At 39.7% G+C, this 27,150-nt stretch overlaps 1 protein-coding gene across 5 annotated transcripts in view; it reads right to left on the bottom strand.

Annotated features, from left to right (window-relative positions):
- Window positions 1–5,961: 5,961 nt before the first annotated feature.
- Window positions 5,962–27,150, bottom strand: part of KDM5B (lysine demethylase 5B) — an 80,422-nt gene continuing 59,233 nt past the window's right edge. For all 5 annotated transcript variants that reach the window (XM_003823008.7, XM_063601454.1, XM_055109570.2 and 2 more), the window contains 14 exons: window positions 26,286–26,480; window positions 23,515–23,696; window positions 23,230–23,354; window positions 20,032–20,182; window positions 19,768–19,882; window positions 18,744–19,099; window positions 18,051–18,189; window positions 14,776–14,955; window positions 13,992–14,150; window positions 11,954–12,439; window positions 10,382–10,493; window positions 9,463–9,617; window positions 8,271–8,591; window positions 5,962–7,737 (listed from right to left, as the gene is read on the bottom strand). In XM_003823008.7, the coding sequence (XP_003823056.1) occupies window positions 7,600–7,737; window positions 8,271–8,591; window positions 9,463–9,617; window positions 10,382–10,493; window positions 11,954–12,439; window positions 13,992–14,150; window positions 14,776–14,955; window positions 18,051–18,189; window positions 18,744–19,099; window positions 19,768–19,882; window positions 20,032–20,182; window positions 23,230–23,354; window positions 23,515–23,696; window positions 26,286–26,480 (2,814 nt within the window). In that variant the 3' untranslated portion in view covers window positions 5,962–7,599. The remainder of the gene's footprint in view (window positions 7,738–8,270; window positions 8,592–9,462; window positions 9,618–10,381; window positions 10,494–11,953; window positions 12,440–13,991; window positions 14,151–14,775; window positions 14,956–18,050; window positions 18,190–18,743; window positions 19,100–19,767; window positions 19,883–20,031; window positions 20,183–23,229; window positions 23,355–23,514; window positions 23,697–26,285; window positions 26,481–27,150) is intronic.

Raw genomic sequence — 27,150 nt, 5'->3', positions numbered from 1 at the left:
TCTCAAACTCCCGACCTCAGGTGATCCACCCGCCTCAGCCTCCCAAAGTGCTGGGATTACAGGCATGAGCCACCGCGCCCGGTGTTTTGTTTTTTAAACTCATAGATGTGATAGAGGTCATAGTATTAAAAGGACATGGGATTGGAGTCTGGCTCAGCTACTGGCCACAAGCCTTATGCAACTTCTGCCCATATCCCAGTTTAAGTCACACCTCCTCCACAACTGATTCCTTGGTGCTCAGTCTATAGGCCATCTAGCAAAGGAGATAATGATACCTTCCTATGTCCGCTTCCCTGAGGACCTCATCATTCTGGACTCATAAAAAGCCCTCAGTAATAATACATGCCAATTCTGTCCCCCACCCTTGTCCAGTGAAGGTGGCTCTGGGGTAAGTGAAGTTTCCGATCAGCACACTTTGGCCCTCTGTCCAGGGCCGCCTTTCCTTGTGGTCATCACTTAAATTGTAATGCCTATACCAAGAGCACCTCGACTCTTCCCATTTTCCCTTTGATCTATACATAAACCTATCCCATGACCAAAGTTTAGAGGAGGAGTTATGCAAAGACCCAAAGGTTTTCTCCACTATTAAGGGCTGGAGACTTACAACCCCTAATAATCTTACTGAAGATTAGTACCTAAACTCAGTGTCATGTTTTTCCCTCCTTCTGACCAATAGGACCAGCCATCAATATGGCAAGAGGATACATGGCCCTTATGGAAACCAAATGGTGCTATCTGGTGGCCAAGCTGGAGTGGCAGCCAGAGTTGCCCTAAGTTTAGCCGTCGCTCAAAGGACACATACTGAATGAAATCAATGGGAACGATGTTGAGGTAAGTGCTTGCATATTCAGTCACACTGCCTTATTCTCTCTTCTGACTCTCCTCTGCTTAACTGGACATTCTTTTCCTTGATCCAATAAGACCTACTTTAGTTGTTCACTCTTGCTCCTTGAAGGGTTTGAGTGGAGTGTGAGGTGGTATGGAAATGAAGAGGGCACAGAAACAGGCTGTGGACACTCATGTCCACCATGTCCTCTGCTAATCTCCTAAGGCATGCCAAAGTCCAGAAGCCTGTGCCCAGGATCTGCCTCTTGTGAAATTGCCTAATGTACAGAGGTATCTGTGAAACACACCATGTTAAGGACCATGGGTTCTTGGTCTCAAGAGGGAAAAGGAAACTAATCATTGAGGCATTTTGGCCATTTGAGGGTGGCCACTTCAAGGCTAAACATGGCTGCTAGATTTCAAGACATCTCTAAAAAATAAAAGTACTCCACAAACAGGGCTATAAAAAAAAAATAAGTGATCTATCAGTGACTGGAGGTTAAACCCTAAGTCACATTTGCCCACTCTATTCCCTGCTGGCTGGAAGTAAGAGGAAATGTGGGGACAGCAACAGAGATGAAGCAGGTTCACCAATTCCAGGACCAATATTCTTAGTTCTTTGAGACATGCAGAATGTCCTGGACAAGGAACTAGCAAAGCAACCAGACCAAGAGCTCTTCCTTACAATAAGGCTAAGGCCCAGATCAGGGATAAGGCCCGCATATTATTCCAAAGCCCACCTCTCCTAAGGACTGGCTTAGTGAAGTGTTGCTTCATCTATTTAGTTTCCATGCCTGTGACATAGTTAACAGTGATTATGATGGGTTAAAAGCATTAAAAGAACAAAATTCCAAGTGTGCTATAACTGGCCAGTGGATTAGGATGGCTTCAGAAGCTATGGAGCATCTTAAACACCAGGCTTCTCCTAGGAGCTTAGAAAGTCTTGCAAGAGGCCAGGTGCAGTGGCTCACTCCTGTAATCCCAGCACTTTGCGAGGCCGAGCCAAGCAGATCACTTGTGGTCAGGAGCTCGAAACCAGCCTGGCCAACACGTGAGACCCTGTTTCTACTAAAAGTACAAAAATTAGCTGGGCATGGTGGTGGGCACCTGTAATCCCAACTACTTGGGAGGCTGAGGCAGGAGAATCACTTGAACCCAGGAGGCGGAAGTCGCAGTGAGCCGAGATTGCGCCACTGCACTCCAGCCTCGGTGACAGTGAGACCTCACCTCAAAAAAAAAAAAAAAAAAAAGAAGAAAGTCTTGCAAGAGGCAGACCAAGTGATTTAAAAACAGACACTCTCTTGCATGTAATGCCAGCACTTTGGGAGGCCAATGCAGGATGATCCCCCCACTGAGCACAGGAGTTTGAGACCGGCCTGGACAACATAGTGAGACCCCATCTCTACAAAAAATTTTTTTAAAAATTAGCCAGGCTTGGTGGCCCACACCTGTAGTCCCAGCTACCTGGAAGGCTGAGGTGGGAGGACCGCTTGAAGCATGGGAGGTGGAAGCTGCATTGAGCTATGATCACGCCACTGTACTCCAAACTATGTGAAAGAGCAAGACCTTGTCTCAAAAAAACAAAAACAAAACCAAAAACCACACACACTCACACACACACACACAACCAGATACTAATACACTCTTAAGCAACTTCGACCAACCTATGCTCTCCCTCTACATTCCTTCTGTAAAATATACTCGTGGTCTCGGCCTGCTGAGCACCTGTGGCCTGCTCTCACCAAGTAGTATTTGTTCCTAATCATATACTAGTCAAATTGTTATAGTAACTATGTTTTGACTATTACATAAACCAATGAAATGAGTGTGAAAAGAGTTTTTATAAAAACCAGATTGAGTTAGTTGTAAAACTATCTATTTAGGTGGGTAAAATTCTTACAAAAGATTGGAGAAAATGACTAAGTATTTAGAATTCTAAAATCAAATTCCTAGGCCAGGTGTGGTGGCTCATGTTGGGAGGCTGAGGCGGGTGGATCGCTTGAGGTCAGGAGTTCGAAATCAGCCTGGCCAACATGGTGAAACCCTGTCTGTACTAAAAATACAAAATTAGCCGAGTATGGTGGTACATGCCTGTAATCCCAGCTACTTGGGAGGCTGAGGCAGGAGAATCACTTGAACCTGGGAGGTGGAGGTTGCAGTGAGTCGAGATCGTGCCATTGCACCACAGCTTGGACAACAAGAGTGAAACACTGTCTCAAAAAAAAAAAAATCAAATTTCTTTTGTTGTTCAAATTCTTTATGCATTTTAAAGAAGCTCAATCAAGCTGACATCATAGATAATGCATTATGGCTATTATGAATGAAGGCCCTCATCCCCAAACTAATTTTTCTCAATTTTAGTGTTTATTAAATGGATATACATATTTATGATTTAGGTTAAATATATCTTTCTCATCCAATAATTTAACTTTTTTATTAACTGTTGAACTACTTGTCCTGATCATACACAGAAGGGGCTTGTGTGTGTGTTTGTGTGTGTGTGTGTTCACAGCAGAATCACAGTCAGTGAGAACGTATTGGCAAGGGCAGAAAGGAAGCATGGTTTGAAACCGCACTCTTCTCCAACTTCTAGCTAGGTAAGTTTGCCAGGAGCTAAAAGTTTTGGTGTTTAGAGGGGTGCCTTTGGACATTTATTTTAAATAGAGAAAATAACTTTTGTTTCCTCGGAAAGGCAACTTTTTAATTTCTCAATTTTCCCATCCAAGGGGGAGGCAGAAAGAATGTTCTTTGGCTTCCACTCACCTGGAACAGGTCAAATGACCTCACCATTCCATTCCTCTACTGCAATGCAGCCGGTTATCCTGAAAATAAGAAACACACCCAAACTCACCACTTTCTAGCCCTTCATCCTTGCAAAATTAACCCAGAACACAAACAAGGAGCTGGATTATCTATTCTGTTGTTGACTGGTTTTAAATGTTCCATTTATACTGATAAAAACGTAAGGTGTATTCCTATGTAAGCAATATTGAAACATGAAAACTTGTTCACATAAATTTGAAGGGAGAAGTGAAAATATACACTTTACAAATTGATTCTTTACATCTTGAAGATGGATTTACAACAGTATTACTTTATACAAATTCCTACTTTATACAATTTTTTGTTTAGGCAGCTTTTCAGTAACATTTCTATAATAAGTTACACATGAAGCCTCCCAAAAGAAAGCTGAGAAGCTTAAAATAGCCACATGCAAAGGATTGGTGACAGAGGGGCAAAGAGGGCGAAGCCATCACACTGCTGCTTCATAGTCACTAGGAGTTGAGGGACCCTGACCCTCATACATAGCTCAATAAAGGCCGACACTGGGATCTTCATTGCTTTCCTCAGCTCGTCTTCCCAAGAAGCAATGTTTCATCAGAAGGGATTGGGTTTTCGCCAGCACTATGGCAAGGAAAGACTATTTTAATATAGGCTGACACTAGCATGGACTAGTATGTAGTTAGTCTGATAATGAATAACCAGCTCTGGCTTAATGCTTTACAATGGGCAATGACTCTTAAAATCCTTGTTGTCCAATTCTGTCTCCTGTTACAGGTATATAGCATCTGGAATCCATTCCGGTATGTGCTATATGGCAAGAAACATAGGCAAGACTGAGCCCAGAAAAACACCCATGGGTACTAAATACCAATCAATGCCTGCTCCAAGCCAGAAGCAGGTCTTAACAGACTGCCAAATATCCATCAAGATTTTTTAAGTGAAATACAAAGAGGCAGAAACCCATTACAAAGGGCCTTCAGAGTACAACCCAAATCGGTAGAGAGCCATGTTTCACCCTCTTCCAGGTAGAGATCTACTCCATTCTTAGGCTAATCTTGCACTAACACCCAAAGGGCCATGTTGCTTTTGATGGTGGGTATAATGGCAAATCAGGTGCATTTCAGACACTTCTGCCAAAATATCCAAAGCCTCGTTTTCTTAAGCTCTTCGCTGGAGAATGAAGCAGGGAAATTCAGGTTTTTAACAACCTCCATCACCACAAATGGCATCTCTCCTTTAGGTTAACTTAAGAGAGAAAAATGAATCCCACCTCCTAGGATACTGAAACGAAGCTGTAAAGTCAACTTCCTTTACAGCTAGTCCAAATTACATAACCTTTCTCCAGGATAGAGGCTACATATAATCAAGCCCTTTATTCTATATAAGAAATCCCCCAAAGTCTAATCTGGAAGGAAAAAAAACAAACAAACAGTATTCATTTAGGTGAGGTGGAAGGCACACCTCATCTACCCTTTCTTTCTTTACCCACTGACCCTCCTTCTGGCTCAGGCTCTAACTTAACACAGTCCCTTCCCCTCTCCCACCTCACAAAGCTGCAGGACTACTGAGATGGAAACTGAAGTGTCAGTTTCCATGTGCATTTTATCATTTTCCCCTACAAGTTCAGAGGTTTCTCTGGTACAGGCCAGCTTCACAGCTAACACACAATGAAACATGGTTTTTAGATCACATCAGTCTGTAGTCATTTTAGGGATACAACAAAGGCATAAATTGGAAAGTAAACGTTATCTGTGTTCATTAGTAGTGTGATGGTGTACAAGGTAGGAGGAATACTGTAGGAAAACTAGAAGATAAAACCCAGGCTTTGTTATTTACTAGTAGTACAGTGTAGCTTTGGGCAACTGACATTCTCTTTAAATTCAGCATCATCACACATAAAATGATCAGTGGTTCTCATCCAGGGAGGGAGTGGTTCAAATACACACATGCCTACCTTTTCTAACTCACTCAGAGATACAAAGATCTGACTTCCTCAAAGATGCTATTGTCAGGGACTGTGTACCACCCACAGGTGAAGAAGAAAAACTAGTGGGGATGGGGGTAGGGGTTGTGCTTACTAAGATGGCAAAAGCTCTCTAAAGGCAGTGGCTTTATATTAGCAGCAGGGTCTCCTTTTAAGCTTAATTTCTCAATGGAAGGTGAGGACTGGGACAGTTGGCATCCTATCTCAATGTCGGGGGTGATGGAGGGGATTCTAAGAATTTTAATACTAACAAGGCCAAACCACGATGATTCCAAATTGTACTCTGGAGACTATTCTTCTCTATTGGCCCCAGAACCACCATCAGACGAGGAGAAACATCACAACAACTGCAGAAAACTGCAGACAACTAGAAGTCATTCTTAAAGAGATTTAATTATTTGAAGTGCATAAAAGGGGAGGGTACATTTAAACCTCTGCTATATCACAAACTGCTGTTTTTGTTGTTGTTTTATTAAAGACCCACCAGTTTTACTCATCTTCAGGTTTATGGCTATAGAATGTGGGGAAAACAAAAATTGGCAACAGAATAGGAAAAAGTAAGCAAAAGTCTGGTCACCAGAATGTCTTCTCCACTGCAGAACAGACCCTTTTAAAAAAGAAAAGCAAGGAAAATAGCTATGGGCTATCCACAACCAGTAATGATAGCTACAGTTAGAAAGAAATGAGAAAGGAAACCAGGAGGCAGAGTCTGGGAATTCACAAGTCTCCTCTCAAGACATATACTAAACCCGGACCTCTGTGAGGATTAATTTTCCTTAGATTTCCTTCCAACGTCTTAACCCTAAACCAAGTTCCCCTGTCAATTCAAATATAATAAAGGCAGCATTCCACAAGGAGGACTGATTTGAGGATTGAAGTGATTTGCCAACATTCTGAGAAAGCTTATTTTAAAAGAGCACGGCTTTAAAGATAGGTTCTAGTCCTTGAAGACAGAGGGGTTCTTTGTTAGTGAGGGCTGTAGGCATATGGCCCACCAAACAGAGCAGGACACAAAAGAAGAATCCCCTAATGTTGTTTGCAGGCTAACATCCACTGCTACTGCAACCTGGTTGGGCAGAGGCAAAAGCAAGCAGCCCCTTCTGGCTGTGCAACAGTAGAGGGGCAGAAGAAGCTGTGCTCTAATGGCTCTAAATAATCAGCATTTAGTGTTATGTTAGGACGAAGGATTTATTCCACAATATAAACTGTAACATTTGATACAAGCTACCAAAAAACAGGGGAGAAAGGAAGGGACAGGGAGAAAGCCAAAATACAGCTGTGGCAATTACTTACAGAGAAGTCTCTTTTCTACATCACTAGTTCATCAGTGACACTAGAAACTAGACATTTGTGTTCTGTACATCAATCAATCGCTAAAGCACCAACACACTGTTTGGAAGTTTGTTTTGTTTTGTTTTAATTCCAGCCACTGAAACCAACATAGAAGTTATTGCTCAGATAAATAAACCTAGTCTACCAGGAAAAAGAAAAGTGGATAAAGGAAAAGAAGAAACAAACAAAAACTCCCAAAGTGAAAAACTTAAAAATTTCCCCAATGTGGTAACAAAGTAAACAAGGGAGAGCTTCCTCAAATGAGGATTTACTGGAATTTCTGGTGGGTGCCCTTTTGGGCACTGGAAGTGAGTTGGACTCTTAAGCTGGTAAATCCCAGAGAGAGGTAAAATTTTAATGCTGTACATGAAAAGGTGCAAGCTTCAATGCCTTCCAAATTGGTGGGAACCCCTGCAAAAAAAACAGTCAGCTTTTCAAACCTCAACAACCACAAATAGCTCTTAAGGAAAAAATACAAAAAGTGTCAAAAATTTTTTTAGTTGTTTTTTCTTTTCTTCAAAGAGTCCTGGAAAAATGATCCCATAAGGAATAGAAATAGCACCGTTTACAGGCTGGCTTGAGTACCAGTCCTGTAGCTTTGCTGAGATTTGAAGAAATCCTCTTGGTTGGAGTCCTGAATTACATTAAGTAGGGGGATATCTGTTTTTGTGTTTTTACTTTCGGCTTGGTGCGTCCTTCACAGTACAGCGCACACAGATGTAGTCTTCTTTCTCTGCCATCTCTGGGGAGACACCAACACAGACCTGATGAAACCACTGATTGCAGCTGCCATCACACTGGACCCAGTCCACCTGGTTACAAAGAGCAGGAAGATGGGGTTTTCAGAGGAAAAAATGGATTCAAAATTGGGCAGGCCAGCCTCAAGAAATTCAGGCCATTTGCCAATAACGGCCACTGTCCCACCACTGGGACCTCTGGCACAACAGCTAAGCCAAATGAGTGTAGCTGGCCCCCTAGCCAAAGCAACCGAGTCAAAGTCATTCTTCAAGTCGTGTCTGCTTTGGGGTTAAGACAGCGCTGCCCTGTGATAAGTAAGCCAAAGGGCATCACATCAGCATCCCTCCCACCTTCTTAGCGCCGGGAAGGTGAAAGCTGGAAGAGCAAGAAAAGGAAAAAGGGAAGAACAAGAGTTTCTTCAAGAAAAGGGAGGACACCCAGGAACGATGGTAAGAGCACAGATATCAGTGGGGGAAGGGCTGAGCAATCCATTCAGATCAGCTCAAAGCAGATAAGCAGAGGAGAAAGACCCAGCGAGATGAGGTCTAGCTTACAGGGTTTCTGAGTTAAGGGAAAGCACGTCCTCTATGGCCCAAACCTCACTGACCTCATCTCCTTCTGGCTGCAGGCAGCTCACAGCTGGGCAGATGGCATCTTCATCCTCAGAGTCTTCCTGTTCGGAATAGGATGTGTCTGAGGGCAGGGAATGAGTTTCAGCAGAACGAACTAATTCATAGCTACGCTCTCTCTCTAACTTGAAATTGTTCATGTCCTTGGGGTGGCTCAGTTTGATTTTCTTCTTTTTGGGGGTCCGCATTTTCTTAACTCGTTCCCACCGCTCACTGGAGAGGCCCTCTCTTTCCAGGCGTCTCTTCAGTTTTCTCTCAAGACTGTTAATTCCATCTCGCTTCCCTCGGCAACAGTCATTCTGGGTGGAAGATAGGAAAGTTCAATTTTCGCCTATGGGTCACCTATTACTAAAACTAATGAAGCTAAAGAGAACATGTAAATTAGAAATCAGATGATCCCCCAATCTACACGGGAAAAAAATACTGCATCTTAACCACTCCCCTCCCAGTCTTATATAAGACAGGTTTAACATACTTCCTTCCCCTGTCACTGTTAGTGCTACCAAAGGATCACTGGAAAAAGGAATGTTAAAGACGTGATTACCCTTCCAATTAACCAACCAATACCAGAGATGGAGAGGTGCCCACTAAGAGTCTTCCTTTCACCAAATCCCTGAATGACTAACTACTATAATAGTTTCTGTCTAGGTGTTTATGTCTATCCTTTGACCTACAGGCTCCTGAGGAACCACACTAATAATCTTCCTTCTTGAAGGATGTACATCCCCACACCTTATAGGTGTAAGGCGCATTAACTGAACACATTCAATGATTGTGCCATACTACTTGGTATGGCAAATGAAATTTGCCATGAAAAATGAAATTCTAAATGCCAACATCAGCCCTCATGCTATCTTTAGTGAAGTTCTTCCCTAATTTGGCTTCAGGCTTCCTAGTAGATTTCTACCCTAACTATATTCTCAGGGGCCTTAAATGTGATGGGTCAGTTAGTTCACTAGAAGGAAGTGGCAGCAGCCGCAGTATCCTTAACTATGTTAAGAAACAGGACATTAAGGAGTATCCTTCAACTAAGTCAGCATTCAAAATGGGTCATCCTCAGTCTAATCACCCAGTCCTCACACCAGCTGTCTGGTTATGTTTCGAGGAGTAAAATAAAGCATACCCCCACCCCAGACTGTGCCTTGCCCCAGAAGCCTCTCAGACACTCACCTTCTCACTGCTGGGTCTCACTGGTGAGCTTCGGTCAGTCTGCTGAGCAGGGCTTGGCTTTGCAAGTAAAGTCTGGTAAAGTTCCTGAATTTCAGGAAGGGATACCTGGAGCAGCTGGGCTTCCATCAATAGTTCATTCACTTCTGGACTAACGCCTGTAAAAGACCAGACCAAATCAAAATGATAACAACAAAGGGTGTTTCACATTCACATTTGGGTTTATGAGACAAATAGAAGGACTGTCCCTAATACCACTACTACCCTCTCCTTCTTAAATTACAAATTACCTTCAGTTGAAGTGAGGTTTAATGTGCCTAAAGCCACAATATAATAAACAGAGCCAAAACTAGATTTCCTAAGTCTTCTGATTACTAGTATTAATTATACACTGAATCCCCTTCTCATTTACCTTATTGCTAATGCAGAAGAGATTGTACTTCTGCCTTGATGACTTCTAACAGAAAGCACAGAAACAGACTGATGGCCACAGTGTCAACAGTCTGAGTAGATCAAGGAGCTCTAACCACATTACTAGATATACACTGAGATGCTATGACTAAGGATCAGGACTCTAGCAAATGTGGATTATCCCTAAGATTCTCCACAAGTCTCCTAAGTAATGAAGCAACAAGAGAGCCCCTGACTTAGCATCTGACTTAAAAGCTTGGTGTTTATCAGCTGGTATGGCATGAACCCTTTCATCCCTGAGGACAATGGATATAAAGTCTTCCTCTCTGTTCCTTTGCATTTATAAGCCTTCAAATAGGATCCCTTCCCTATTTTGCAAATACATAATAGCCTATATCCTACATTTCAGCATGAAGTCCTTTTTATGGTACTTGATCATCTATAATAAAAACCTAGTAATACAAGATCACTCATTACTATCCAGCCCTCAACGTAATAACAAAATACAAACCATGGAGGGGGATACAACTTCGTCCAGTTGAGAAGGGAGAGTGCAAATATGAGGTTCTGTTGTCCCAGTCATCAGGCAAAGAAAATGATGTTGTGCCAGGAGGTTGAGATACCTAATGGAGGGAAAACGTTTTATAATAAAATCTCTTCAGGATTAAAAATACTCCCATTAGTCCAATGACAGTAGCTTGCATTACCCAGGCAGGCAACCAGGGAAAAAAAAAAACAACAACTTGATTTTCCCCTACTGAAGAGTCTCCTGGCATTTCAGAACTGGCCAAATCAACTCATATCTTCCCAAAGACCAAGCCTTTAATCTTTCCAGTTTTACTTGGACTGATTTCAGAGATGTAAAGAAGGCCACTGGGAAATAAGCCACTTTCTCAGTGTAAGAACAGATCATACAGCCTTTTAATCCTTTTCTAATTCTCCTTATTGAAGATTAAAATACGATGAACACATATGTACCCCTTTGAGTAAATCAAATGAGGACCTGTCAGAAATCATCCATAACCACTTTCGTATCTTCCTTAGTGTTTTATTAAAGGAGCTAGGGGAAACACTCCTTTGACCATGAATTAATATAAGAGTTGTGTCCTTTCCCTTTACTAAGAAAGGTAAACTCCTAGCACATCCTGGGTAAAGAACACCAATGACTCCACTTTGGGAGTGTGCACAAATGCCACAACTCATCTATGCAACAAATATTTAATTCATCATCTATGTGTCAGGCACTGTATTTCAGAAGCCTGCAAAGAAATAAAAAACCAAGGAAACAAATATGACAGACTGTTTTTTTTTTTTTTTGGTCTTCATCTTATCAACAATTTAACTCATATAATCCATGTGTCTATGCTCATATGGCACAAGAGAGTTGTGGTATCTCTGGTACAGAGATGTTTACCAACTTTAAAAACCATCAGATTAACCTCATAAAGATTGAATACTGTCTTCCTGATCGTACTTTTCTATTGTCTTCACACTCTTTTACTGCAGCCACCTATGGAAGATGACAGAAAACTCTGCCCATCCAGTGATGTCAAAAGAATCCAGCTTTTGGCAGAAAGATCGCAAATGGTGTGTAACCCAGGAGCTTTCCTCTGAAATAACACAGTGCTCAAACACTTCTTCCAAAAAATATTTTCCCTTAAAGGGCAAAAAGCGATAAAAGGCAGGAAGTGCTTTCCCTTTCTACTAATTGACTTACATGAGAAGAAGCAGGGTAAAAAAACTTTTTAGTCAAGCAAAGACTTAAAGATACATCATATACGTATATGTAAAATATAAATGGGTCAGCACACATATAAATGAAAAAATTATTTGTATCTGTGAAAAGCTAAATATGTGCTCTATAGAAAGAGTGCCTGGGAAACAACTTCTAATAGGAGCAGAGGAAACTAAAAGAATATGTTATACCTGCATGGTCTTGAAGTGGGAAGCTACAGGTAAAGTGGGTGCTGTTAACAGTAAAGTGATCATACCAAGGGAATAGCAACACCAAAGCTACAGGTTCGAGAGAAAGGTACAGAGCTTTGCAAATTCCAATAACCCAACAAGGAAAGTCTAGATTCACCTTGTTTGTGTCTGACACCTGTCCTGCTGAGGCTTGCCATCTGCTATATAACAGTCCTGAGCCCACTCGATCTTGCACAAATTTAAGATTCCCTGACGAAAGCAGTTGCTGGGCTCTGTGCTGCCAGTTCACGGTTCTTTCAATCATATATCGAAGTGCATCTCCCTCAGGAAGGCGAACTCGGATACGCTGAAGGGAGGCGAGCAGGGGCAGAATTTTCTCTAATGGAGGTTTCTCTGACCTCCGACAATGGGGACAAAGCCAGATTCGGGGGCCCTGTGAAATACTGGGTACCGCCACACAACTGGTGTGGAAAGCATCCCTGCAGAGTTCACACTGAATCATAGGGGCAGCTGGGGCCTTCTGACACAGGCAGATTTTTATATCCACATCTTGGACAGGCGTCAGCAATTTCCCTTCATTGGCGAGTCTGAGAGACTGCAAGGCTTCCATTTCCCTTAGGCGAGCTTCCCCGAGAGTTGCCATCTGAAAAAGAGTTAACAATCAAGGATGATGTCCTAGATAGCTTGGCCTTCCCCTAAAACTCAGAGTCCTAGTGGTTAAGAGCATGGGATCCTGAGTAGATCATCTGTATTCAAATCCTGACTGCCTCATACTAAGCTGTGTGAGTGACCTGGTGCCATGTATTCCACTGTGGCTAAATTTCCGCATGTGTAAAATGGAGGTGATAATAGCGCCCACCTCACAGGGCTGAGATGACAAGTAAGAGATGTGGGATAGGACACTCTTTGCCTGGCACATAGTAAACAAGTTCTCAAAAAATCTGTCACAGTTAAAAAACCATTTCCAATCACCACATCTATCCCCTTTCAGATCCATCACGATTCACCAGATGAAGCACCCTTACAAGGCCAGAATAAACTCTCCATTATCTCTATTAAAAAAAAAAAAAAAAAAAAAAAAAAAAAAGCCTAAAAGCAAATCAGGTAAAGACCTTTGGTATACTAAAAAAAAAAAAAAATCCACTTCTTTTGTAAATATAATACACAGGTAATATGTGTGGGTTATATGATAACAAGGTAACTTCTGACAGCTTAGAGATGGAAAGCAAATGACTAACCTTTGAGTTCTACCATAAATTAACAGATAATACGTAGGGAGAATTCTTAAAACCAGGGGTCTACAGACAGATGGACAGACTAAAATCTACGAAAGATACTGCATATAAAGTTTCAAACCAACATACATACACCTCAGGAGAGGGGGACTGTAACTTTCAGTTAGTCTTTATAAAAACAAACCACAGATGGAATGGAGGACCTCTGATGGCAGAATTCTGTCTAGAACCTGACTGAATATACAAATATACACTAAGAACATCTGTGTCAAAATACCTAAATAAATCAAGGCAACCCATGTCTATCACAAGAGGTCTGGCAGCTACAAAGAAATCAATGGGAGAAGGTGTCCAGATCCACAGATGAACCCATTCAATCTAGTCCCAGTAGCAGGTATACATTCCCACTCTAGAACGGGCAATGCTTCGTGCCATTAAAAGCATCACATAGCTATCCCTTTTTTATCCTGATAAGGTGCTTAATGTGTAACATTAGTTATACATTGCTTCATCTTCTTTAAACTATCATCTTTGAATCAACAGTATTTACTAAATGCAGGTCAGAGATGTAAGGTATTCCAGATGAGTATCAAAGTATCCAGTAAACTTTTAAATGTACTTCTTAACTATAAACTAATAAATTAGCATTGCATTTTCATACATCTATTAATATTAGTCTCAATATCTTTAGTTAGCATTCCTGGATCAACCCACAGGCACTAGACTGTTTCTGTGTCTGCAAGACCCTGAGACTGGGAAGCCTACCCTGAATCTTTCCCACCTCTATGCATCTTACCATTCAAAACTCTTAACACTTGACAATTTTCAAAAAGTCTTTTTAGTAAAACTGAACGCTTTCAAGTTACTCTACTTGCCTTCTCCAAATTCCTATAAAACAGAAAGGGTTAGAAATTATTCTTCCCAGTAACATAGAAAGGAGAAGAAAAAACCCCTACATACAGCTGAAGCAGTCTCCTTGCTTTCAGTTAAAGCTCTCTCCAGGTCACTCAGACTCTCTAATTTGGTGCTTTTTTTCTTTCCATTTGGCAAGGGCTCCTTTAACTTTCTCTGCTTCCTTTTCAATCCCAAAAGGCCAATATCACATCGAGGACACAGCACCTAATGTGGGCCAAGGCACAACCAATGGTAAAATAAATTTCAGATAAAGCATTATGTAGGAAGTCCCAAAATAAAAGCCTAAGCAGTAAAAAGGATGTGCATTTCTTAGTACTGAAGATTTTCTTTGGAACATGCAACCCTGAGACTCTCCTTTACAAAAGGAGGAGGAAGACTCATAAAAGATAGACTGATTCCTTATTCAATTAAGTAACAAGTTAAAAATGTGATATATACTGGCTGATCCCAGTCATGATGCACAAGCAAGTTTACAGAAAATACAAAAAGTGCAGTTAAAGCACTTTTAAAAGATGGGGGAGATCATTTATCAGGCTTACTAAATTCAGGTGGGCGAAGCACGGCCAAGTTTAAGAGTCCAATTTCAACACAGAGGAATTTCACCCAATAGGAAAAAATTTTCTTCTTTAGATACTGTTATGCTAAATCAACCAAGAAAACATTTAAAGGTTGCTTCACCAGAAAATTAGAAGAGTCTCCCTGGCTTTACGGGAAGAACAACTCACAGAATATAGATTAATCTGTGATGTCATCTTTGTATGTGATGAACTGCATGTTTTACCAAACTAGGAGATCTAAGGTCTTGCAGATGAGCTGGTTGTAAACTTACCTCTAAGAGAGAATATGGAGAATTCTCGGTCAAGAATGTATTAACAGCACATTCTTTCCAAGCCTGAACCTCAGCTACTAGGGTTTCCAGTCTTGGCAAAGAATTCAGATGTACCGGGATAGATCGGCCTCGTGTAACAAGTTCTATGAGTGTGTCTAACACTGGCACACGTCCTCCAGCCTAATAAATCAAGAAAAATTACAGCAGTTTAGAGAAAAGAACACTCCTATGAAAAACAGGAAAAGCTTAATTCAGATTGGTCCATTGAGTACTTCAGATTACTCCATGATCTCAACATGCTAAATTCACAAACGCTGACTAACCTGCCAGCTGACCAATGATATTGGGGGTAGAAGTGACATTTGTTCCTTCATTACACAAACAGAGAACCTAGTTTGGGTCTTTTGTTGGTGGTGGTGGTAGTGTTTTTTTTTTTTTTCTTTTTTTAAGACGGAGTATCACTCTTGCCTGGGCTGCAATGCAGTGGTGCAATCTCAGCTCACTGCAACCTCTACCTCCGGTTCAAGCAATTCTCCTGCCTCAGCCTCCCGGGTAGCTGGGATTACAGGCACCCATCACCACGCCCAACTAATTTTTGTATTTTTAGTAGAGATGGTGTTTCACCATGTTGGCCAGGCTGGTCTCAAACTCCTGGCCTCAAGCAATCCTCCCACCTTGGCCTCCCAAAGTGCTGGGATTACAGTGAGCCACTGTGCTGGGCCTAGAGAACCTAGTTTGTGCTAGGCTCTAAGGATACAAATGTGAACATGGCATATACTGTGGTCCCTTTGTTCTATTTATACCCTTCTAAATTCACTCATCTCATTGGTTCCTATTAACAGTTTGAAAAAAATTTCAACAGAAATGAAGGTTTGTAGTAACTCAAGACTTTCATACTGAATTACACAAATAAAAAGCAACAAAACAATATTTTACCCCAATCCACTCACCAATGATGAAAGCAACTCAATATAAATTATTCAGGAAACTAAAATATAAGTTGAGACAGCCCAGTGGTTCTCTAACTTTAGCATGCATAAGAATCATCTGGAAGGCTTGTTTAAACACAGTTTCCTTAGTCCTATCCCCAAATATTCTAATTCAGTGGGTCAGAGGAAGGTCCATAAATTTGCACTTCTAACAAGTTCCCAGGTGAAGCTGCTGTTGCCGATGCTAATACTGCTGGTCTGGGAACTGTATTTTTAGAAAGAGATAGCCAAACTAGGAAAGTAAAAGCATTAAGGTTATGGAGGATGAAATGCATTGGTGTTGCTCCAATACAATGTAAAACTTAGCATCACTAATGGTAGGTCATCCAGATATGTCTCCTGTTGTGATGCAATATAGAATATACAGTATTACCTGACATTTTAATGCATTATATTAAAAAAATGTTTAACTTCGATGCACCAGGGCTTTAAAACTAACTTCCAATTTATAGGAAATACAGAGAACAGAACACTCCACAAAGAAACAATCAAACAAATCCAGAAGGTGGAGCATACCATGGGATAACTGTCTAGTCAAGTGACATGAGAAAAAGTGGGGTGGGGAGGAAAACGCTACAAGATTAAAAGAAACTTAAAGAGATGACAATTAGGTGCAACATGTGTTTCTGGGTTAGACAAACAGCCATAAGGGACATTTTTGGGACAACTAGGGAAGACTGGGTAGGTTGATATTTTGCTGCCCTTGATATTTATTCTTACAGAATTAAATCTGTTAGGGCATAAATGTTCTGATGGACACTTAAGAATGTGACTCATAAATTAATGCTATTCCTATGATATTTAATTTAGAAATCTGAGTGCTTCCTATGTGTAAAGCAGAATACTGCATAACATTTAAATAATCCACTAAATAGAAAGTAGTTCCTTGTTGTTAGTCATGTGTATTAGTCCTTAAATATATGATGCAAAAAAAAGGTAGGCTACTTTTTCAGGAATGAAGCAAAACTTGCCTTTTGCCCTTAATGGCACTGTTGCAAACATAGTAAGTAGCATATACATATAAAATATGAAGGAAATAAACTCATCCAGAAGCATGCCCTTGCTTTCTGATTTTATATGTCAGCCTCTCCTTATTGACATGACTTCACCTTCTGGCTGCTAGCAATCATGGAGTAAAAAGGAGGACCATAACTAAAACTAATTACTACAATACCAACTATCATTGACAAGTGCCTGCATCTAAAACTCTCTTTAACAAAGTTTATGTCCATAGTAAATACTTTTGTTTTTGTTTTTGGCTTGCTGGAGTCAGTCCTTAATTATGTAATCTCCTCAAACAATATATCTTCTTTTCCCTATTAACAAGAACAGATGCCCAGATGCAAACATTTGTCTAGAATTGTCCTGTTTGGTATTTCTTGTTAGCAATTAGCCAATTAACACCACTTAAAATTACACAAATATTCAGAAAGCCAGATCGTATTTTTATTTCTAGAATTTGAGAACTTCAACAAAATAGAACTTGAGACTTTTATTTTTCTCAATAGGTCAGTAACACCTATTGGTTTATGATGATAAGAGATAAGGGAAGACATCCCCCATCAAACACGTTTCAAATTAAGTCATTCAGCCAGTCGTCTGAAAACTGGGAAAATCATATTAAAGAATGCATTCTTTTTGTACCTTAACAATGCTACAAGTGAATTTAATTCTTTTTTTAAACTTATATACAGGTCAATAAATATAACATCTAGCATAAAACCACAAATACTTGGTGGAAATGACTTTGGATACTTTGGATAATTACTTTGGAACTGGGTAGGTTTTATTTCTTTTGTAGGGTTGGGAGGGTACTTTTAAGTCACTACTTCATGAAAATTCTGGGCCTTGGGGCTTAGTTGGGCATTTAGTCATATAACTAGATTCACTGAATTTGCTATTACTGATTGTCTGAACTTCAAAGTTGTGGACAAGCCAACAAGAGGTAATCATACTTATCAAAGAGTAGAAAACTACTTTCTCTCACTACTTCATTGTTAGCTCTTTTGCTTCAATCTGCAGTCAAGTACTCAAGTTTGTTATGAAAGACTCCCCAGCTCCCAGAAAAAGTTGGTGACACTGTCTAAGCTTTAAATATTTGAGACAACTGGTTAGGATAATAGCTGGTAAGTACATCCAAATAAGTATGAATAGAATTAGTCTTCTGGTCAACCCCTAAAATACTGAAACTGTGCAGCAAGATCCAACATATTATTCTTCACAACTTTCCAATATTGCTCTTTATGGATGCACTTACACATTCTGTATATACTTTTTAAAACCAACCTGCAGGGCCTCTACATCCTGAAGCCAGTCTCTGGCTCTCTGCACTGAGTCTTTCAGAGCCGCACCATTGGGCAGATATGCAGGGATCTCTTCGATTTCCTTTACTGCCGTAGCAAGGCTATTCAATGAATGTCGTGGCCTACAAAATGCAAACAAAGACTTCTTAGCATTTTATATGATGGTTCATTTTTCTTATGGTTACCAAAAAAACTAGCATTTCAAAGGAAATTCAGTATGGCAAATAATTTTTTTCAAATGACATTGTCTATTCCTGTTGAAAATTATCTGCACTGTTTTCTTGCAGAACAGTGCCTATTAACTCTCACACATTTCTCTTTAAGACTCCCTGGAACCGTATTAACTGTGAGTTTAAACAGCTTCACCTATTTGTAAATATTTTCCTCTCTCAAAGACAGGATATTAACAGGATCCAGGGAAATTTCATTAAACCAACTCTAGAAAAGGTGTGTCCAATTGAATTATTCATTTTTAATCAGTAAAATAAGAAAAAATTAACATTCTTTTACTCAGGTCCCAAAGCAGCTCCAAATATCTCAGCTATTTCTACATGTCTTCCACGTGCATAACAACCGCAGCTACTGAGCACCTGCCATAGACCAATCATTGTGCTCTGTGTTTAAGCTGGAGATAACTGTCCAACCTTCCCAAAGAAAGAGAAATCTGCTTTTTCACCTGGCCTTGAGGAGACTCTTGGCTTTGTCGTCCCAGTGCTCTGACACTGTGAGCAGTTCCTGCAGCCGGGCCATAGCTTTCTCCACTGCTGAATACGGGGCCAGCCCTACCCCTAGGTCTATGAGACGTCTCATATCATCTAAAGTAAGGGAGCTGGGGTCTAGGCAAGCTTGCTGCACCTCTTCTAGCCAACGGGCTTGTTCCAAACGGATACGCATCTCAGCAAGCTGTGGAAGTTCAACATCAAATTCAAAGCTGACATCTAGCAAGTCCTGCAGCTCCGCAGCACTAGGCATTTCCTCAGAGAGTAGTTTCTGACTATGCTGTTGAAAATCTTCTACACGATTCAAGAGATCCTAAAAAAAAAATACACAGGTTGTTGCATTAAAACAGTAATTTCAGTAATTGGCTTCTTTCAAACTTAGAATCTTAAATTCATATTCAATGAGATCCCATTTAATTTTAGTAATAATATAGGTAAATAAGATAACACATAAGCCAACTGACAGCAAATACTAAGTGACTATAACAGACACCTTATCCCAGCTTAAACTAGCTGAGGTCACTTTCTCTTTTTTTTTTTTCTGCAACCTCCGCCTCTTGGGTTCAAGCGATTCTCCTGCTTCAGCCTCCCAAGTAGCTGGGACTACAGGCATGCACCACCATGCCCGGCTAATTTTTCTATTTTTAGTAGAGATGGGGTTTCACCATATTGGTCAGACTGGTCTTGAACTCCTGACCTTGTGATCCACCTCCTCAGCCTCCCAAAGTGCTGGGGTTACAGGTGTGAGCCACCATGCCCAGCCAAGGTCACTTTCAAAGTAAAAATTTCCAACTTTATTTCCCCTCTGTGGACCTACTATAATCTCTTTATATACATATGCCACTCAATGGGTTATTAAAAGCATCTGCAAATAAATGTACATATTAATCATCAAAGAAGATTACTTAGTAATATCAATCAAGTTTATATACAAAATACAGGATTGCCAAAGTATTCTCCCACACATCCCTCTATGGTTACCTTTAGTAATGGTGTCTGACTGAGGACACATGGAAGAGCATACAGCTGTGTTACAAACTGCCGGAGCTCATTCACTGTCAACTGATTTTGGGATTTCCCTCCACCAGATCGATATCTGTAAAGACAAAGGCCCAAGGAAGCCATATAAGAATACATACATGTCCACCACACCCAGGTGGTCACAGAAATTCAAGACAGGAGTCACAACAGGTTTCCAAACATAGGTGCCAAAGAATCCAAACTCACGCAGTCAGAAGCGCATACCTAGTTTGCCTTTTGCCATTAAGCAATTGCTGCGCAACAGAGGCACACTTCTCTGCATCCTGTGTGACTAGGCGAAGGTGTCGCAAAAGATCATTGTCTGGGAATTTCTTCATTTCAGATTCTTCAATTAAAGCCTTGAAGCTGACAAGGCCTAGGAATGAAGAAAAAAGTCATATTTTCTGTAATCATTATGTTTATTACTACTGGTATGAAATTCAGAGGAGACTGGTTTTGTCAGTTCTTGTCTAGAAATGTAACTTACAAATGTTTGCAATGCTTTAAATTATTAACAAATTTGTTGATTTGATTTTTGCAGGGTGGTGGCTGAACACGGAGTTTTTTAAACAAGTGCCTAGAGTTGAACTTAAATATAAAAATGCTAAGACCTGACATGTTTTAGGGCGGGTACAGTGGCTCACGCCTGTAAATCCCAGCAATTTGCAAGGCCAAGGCAGGAAGATCACTTGAGGCCAGGAGTTTAACACCAGCCTGGTCAACACAGCAAGCTCTCCTCTCTACAAAATTAAAGAACTTAGCCAGCTATGGTGGCACACAACTGTAGTCCCAACTATTTGACAAACTAAAGCAGGAGGATTACTTAAACCCAGGATTTCAAGGCTGCAGTGAGCCACGACCATGCCACTGCACTCCAGTCAAGATGACAGAGCAAGACCCTGTCTCAAAAAAAAAAAAAAAAAAAAAAAAACCTGGCATGTTTAAAATAGACAAAAAGAAGAAAACAACTGACTTATGAAAGCAAAGTAAATATAAATCTTATTGTGGCTTGAACCACTTCTTCCTCCTGCATTTTATTCTGCAGTTAGTGAGTAACTAGTGTGCTCAGTTACTAGAGCACAGTAGACTCAGAGACAATGATATTGCTCCTTTCCCCTAAATAAAAGCGGGTGGAGTTACGTGTTGGGCTACAGAAATGGAAGCAAGTGAAAACACTCTGAAAGAGAAATGGACTGGTACAAAAACAGACACACAGACTAACAGAACAGAATAGAGAACCCAGAAATAAAAAGGCACACCTACAACTATCTGATCTTCAACTAATCTAACAAAAACAAGCAATGGAGAAAGGATTCCCTATTCAATAAATGGTGCTGGAATAACAGCTAGCCATATGCAGAAGATTAAAACTGGACCCCTTCCTTACACCATATACAAAAATTGACTCAAGAGGAATGAAAGACTTAAATGTAAAACCCAAAACTATAAAAACCCTGGATGACAACCTAGGCAATACCTGTCAGGACATAGGCACAGGCAAAGATTTCATGAAGATGCCAAAAGCAACTTCAACAAAAGCAAAAACTGACAAATGGGATCTAATTAAAGAGCTTCTGCACAGCAAAAGAAACTATCATCAGAGTGAATAGACAACCTACAGAATGGGAGAAAATACTTGCAAACTGTGCATCTGACAAAGGTCTAATATCCAGCATATATAAGGAACTTAAAACAAATTTACAAGAAAAAAACATTAAAAAGTAGGCAAAGGATATGAAAAGATACTTTTCAAAAGAAGACATACGTATGGCCAACAATCATATGAAAAAAAGCTCAACATCACTGATCATTAGAGAAATGCAAATCAAAACTACAATGAAAGGCCGGGCGCAGTGGCTCACGCCTGTAATCCCAGTACTTTGGGAGGCCGAGGCAGGCAGATCACAAGATCAGGAGTTCAAGGCCAGCCTGACTAACATGGTGAAACCCTGTCTCTACTAAAAATACAAAAATTAGCTGGGCATGTTGGCGCATGCCTGTAGTCCCAGCTACACAGGAGGCTGAGGCAGGAGAATTGCTTGAACCCAGGAGGTGGAGGTTGCAGTGAGCCGAGATCGCGCCACTGCACTCCAGTCTGGGTGACAGAGCAAGACTCCGTCTCAAAACAAAAACAAAAACAAACAAAAAAAACACCACAATGAGATATCACCTCATACCAGTCAGAATGGCTATTATTAAAAAGTCAAAAAGTAACATGCTGGCAAGGTTGTGGAGAAAAGGGAACGCATATACACTGTTGGTAGAAGTGTAAATTAGTTCAACGATTGTGGAAGACAGTGTGGTGATTCTTCAAAGATCTAAAGACTGAAATACCATTTGACCGAGCAATGCCATTACTGGGTATATACCCAAAGGAATATAAATCATTCCATTTATAAGGACACATGCATGTGTATGTTCACTGCAACACTATTCACAATAGCAAAGACATAGAATCAACCTAAATACCCATCAATGATAGACTGGATAAAGAAAAATGTGGTACATATACACCATGGAATACTATGCAGCCATAAAAAAAGAATGAGCTCGTGTCCTTTGCAGGAACATGGATGGAACTGGAGGCAATTAGTTAGCAAACTAACACTAGGAACAGGAAAGCAAATACTGCATATTCTCACTTATTAAGTGGGAGCTAAATGATGAAAACACATGGATGCATAGAGGGGAGTAACACATGAACACATACAGGGGAACAACACACAATGGAGCCTATTGGAGGGTGGAGGGCAGGAGGAGGGAGAGGCTCCAGAAAAATAACTAATGGGTACTAAGCTTAATACCTGGATGATGAAATAATCTGTACAACAAACGCCCATGACACAAGTTTATCTATGTAACAAACTTGCACATATACCCCTGAGGTGAAAAGTAAAAAACAAAAAACAAACTATATTTTCATAAGAAAAAAGAGAGAGAGAGATAAAAAGGGTAGCAGTGACTTTCAAAGGTAATGACAAGTGCCAGGGACCTTAACTTTAATTAGAACTAAGAAGTGATAAACTACCATTTCAGAGACTCCTGATTTAGTGTCATGCTGCCTTTGTCACAAGATGCTTTGTTTTTGTTTTTGTTTTTTTAAAGATTTCAACATCTTTGTAAGAAATGTGAAATTTTTATTTCTGAGACAAAAATAAAGGTTTCCTAACAATATCGTTTTTGTTAAGTAAGTGATGTTGCACAACTCATATAACAAAATTTCACTGTGATGTAAGGGCAACTGCCTTATCTACTCTTGGTTTTAAAACCTTCTCTGCCGGTGCTCTGTAAACCGGGCTATGTAGAGGGGCTAACCAAGGATGAGGTCAGGCTGTTTCAAGAAATGTTTTGTTGACTTTAATTTGGCTACATCACAATAAGCCCCAATTTGCCAATCACCAAGTCACTTTCTGTATCACATACTTTTCTTCTTGTTGATCTTTGCCTCCAAAGCTTCATTCACATTCAAGGCCCATTCGTTGTAAGATTCTGCTCGAAGCTTCAATGCATTCATCATAGGGTAGAGATCATCCAGCGTGTATCTATACCTGGAAATAATACCACCACACTTAGCTTTGAGACGTGTAGCTTTGGAGAAAACTAGATGTTTTATACTTAACATTTCAGCCCTAGAACTGCGGTATCATTGAGCTTTTAGTAAGGATCAACTGTTTTCCATAGGAAAAAAAAATCGTTCTTCCTACTTACCGCAATTTATATTTATAAGGAGGACAGGAACACAATTCTTTTACATGATGCAGGCAAACAAGAAGGCCAGGTTTACAAGAACAGGAGATGGCAGACATGAAGCATGTAGTTTTGCATTTTACACACTGACGTTCATCATCTGGCAACAGCTCAAAATCCATTCTTTCCGAATCAATCACTCCCTAGAATAAAGTATACTTTAGAGAGACCTCCAAAGGATAATATAATCCACCAGCCCAAGACAAACATGCAGTAGTACTTGAGTCTGAAAAAAAAAAAAAAAGCTTTACCAAAATAGTGATGCATGATTAAAAATGTGTGGCATACAAAGAAACAAATGACCTAGCAAATATAGGCAAGTTAATTTGTCTAGGGAGATCTCCTTTTCAGACAAGGCAGGTCCTTATGTTTGGTCATTTTGATCTGAGTATGAACACCATAGGACTGTAAAACTACTGAGATTAGTTATCTGTTCTACTACAAATTAGCCTTGTCCACTTTTTGGGTATAGATAAGAGGTATAGATAAGAGTAAAAGAAAGGAATATGTTTCCTACTTCTGAGGAAATATGGATTATCTATTAAAAGGACAAAAATAAAAGGAAAGAAGATGGGACGAGTGGAAAAGACTATCATGCAGAAATTGAGTTTGGGAAGATGCTGAGTGGTCTCTCAGCCTTTTACAGGAAGTTATGTGAAAGGATATCATTAACTGAATAGTTAGAAAATTTGTGCAATAGGAAAGACTAAAGTCATAATTAAACATTTCCTCCTAAAAGACTGTCAGGAAAAATAAGGTCTTGAACCAGTAAATTTCAACATAATCTGTACCACCGAACATCTAGAGAACCCTTCTTGGATATACCTTTTGTCATTTAAAGACCATACTTCTATCACCTTTTTTCCCTATCTAAAACTGGATCCTAATCCAGCCTTGAGAATGCCAGTCGTTTATGAACTACTGGGCTTCTTTCTTTTATTCTGTTATCCTGTATTTTAACCTTTTAACTATTTCATATCTGCCAATTATATGGGCCAACAAAGATGAGGAAGGTAAGGAAAATGCTAATTAGATTTTGGTTTTATTCTTGAATTGGTCATTAAAAAGGACTTCATGGGATGGAGAAAGTTAACATTTTTGTTTACAATAAGATTAAGGACCAACTCCATGGATTTTAATTGAGAATCAATCATGTAGTTCATACCTAATTTTAATTTGTAAATTCCATATATGGAAAAAGTCTCAGAGTTCTAAAAATGAGCTACCATTTTTGATGTAAGACTTTGGTAAGTTACTTAAACCCTCTGGGCACTATTTTCCCCCAACTGTAAAATATAAGAGGGTAAGGTAGGTAACCTGCTGTTAAAATGTAAATGGGCTGCAGAGAGCCAATATTCCAGGATTCTACCCAAAAAGGCACATATTTTTTTTTTTAAACAGTATTACTATTTGCATATATTATTATTCCAAAAGAATCCATGAAAAAGCTACTGGGAATTAAGTGACTTTAGCAAGGTCTCAGGAGACAAGGTCAATATACAAGTCAATTGTCTCTCTAAATACTAGCAATAAACAATTAGAAATTCAAAGTTTTTAAAAGTACAATTTATAATAGTGCCAAAAAACATGCAATATAAAATTATACTCAATATTATTAAGATATCAATTCTCCCCCAAACTATCCATAGTTTCATGCAGTCTCAATCAAAATTCCAACAGGAATTGATTTGGTAGAAATCAATAAGCTGATTCTAAAATGTACATTAAAAAAAGTAAAAGAGATAAAACAATTTTTTAAAAAAAACAAAGTTAGAAGACTCATACTACCTGATTTCAAGACTTCTTAGAAAGCTACAATAATCAAGACCATTTAGTACTAGCAATAGAATAGATGCATAGATCACCAGAACACAAGAGTCCAGAAATAGACCCATACTTATGTGGTGAATTGATTTTCAACAAAGGTGCCAAAGCAATTTAATGAAGAAAAGATAGTCTTTTCAAGAAATGCTGCTGGAAGAACTAGATATCCACATGCAAAAAAATGAACCTTGACTCATATTTTTGAAAAACAAAAATTACTTGAAATAGATGAAAGACCTAAATGTAAAACTTGAAACTATGAAATTCTAGATGACTTTGTAGGAGAAAATCTTTGTAACTTTGGATTAGGCAAGATTTATTAAATAGGAAACCAAAAAAACATGATTCACACAAGAAAATAATTAACAAACTGGACTTCATCAAAATGAAAAACTCCTGCTTGCTGAAAGACACTGGTAGGAAAATCAAAGACAAGCCACAGACTGGGAGAAAACATTAGCAAAACACCTATCTGATTAAAAAAAAACTGGTATGCAGAATACATAAAGAATTATTACAAAAATCAAATGTTTTAAAAAAATAAAGGGCAAGCCGGGTGTGGTGGCTCACGCCTGTAATCCCAGCACGTTGGGAGGTTGAGTTGGGTGGATAGCTTGAACCCAGGAGTTTGAGACCAGCCTGGGCAACATAGTGAGACCCTGTTTCTACAAAACATTTTTTTTAAAGGGGCAAGACATTTGAACAGCTACTTCAAAGAGACATATGTACATGTGGCAAATAAGATAGTGAATAAAAATTAAAACCACGAGATACTACTATACATCTATTACAATGGCCTCAAAGAAAACAGGCTTTAAGAAGACTGCTTAAAATGATATTAAAGTGCGTAAAAATTTTACTAAATAATACCCAATGACAACATGCAGTTGGATTTCCATAAGCCTTACCAATTTACGGACAGTTTCTCTTAAAGCTTTCTCATCCTCAATCATAATGGCCATGTCTTTCTGAACAGTTGAAGCCACTACAACATCTAGTACATCAGCCTTGGAAGCCATCTTGCAGATCATCTCATCGTGGGAAAATACACAATATCGATGAAGCAAGCGATAATGCTCCACACACTGTCGGCCTAATGGCAGCTGTATCAAAACATGGAAAGAAAAAAATAACATTCATCTTTCTTCTATTTCCAAACACCTCTGACCCATTATCATCAAATTACCTAACATCACACTATGGGTCTTAACACGTATCATTTACCAACCCTAAAACCAGACTCTGGGCCAGGCAGATGGCTCACACCTGTAATTCCAACACTTTGGGAGGCCAAGCCTTGCTTGAGTCTAAGAATTGGAGACCAGCCTGTGCAGTATGGTGAAATCCCATCTCTACAAACAAATATAAACATTAGTCGGGTGTGGCGGTGCACGCCTGTAGTCCCATCTACTCTGGAGGCTGACGTGGAAGGATTGCTTGAGCCTGGGAGGTCGAGGCTGCAATGAGCCATGATTGCACCACTGCACTCCAGCCTGGGTGACAGAGCGAGACTGTCTCAAAAAAATTTAAAAAACAAACAAAACACCAGACTCATAAAATTCCTAGCCTAGGCCCTAGGCCTTATTTATCTTTGCATCCCAAAGATCTGTAATCTTACATATCTTAATTAAAAAGTGGTTTAAAAAAAAAAAAGACCCAGCTTATTAACAATGTATTAGTATTTACAACAATGTAGAATCTAATTAGAAGTATGACCTTATATATTTCCTGAAATAATTGTGCTGAACTGGTATGATCAACCTACTTCAGGGA

The sequence above is a fragment of the Pan paniscus genome, chromosome 1, assembly GCF_029289425.2.
Source record: "Pan paniscus chromosome 1, NHGRI_mPanPan1-v2.0_pri, whole genome shotgun sequence".
NCBI lineage: Eukaryota > Metazoa > Chordata > Mammalia > Primates > Hominidae > Pan > Pan paniscus.
This window is presented reverse-complemented; position numbering and strand designations above follow the sequence as displayed.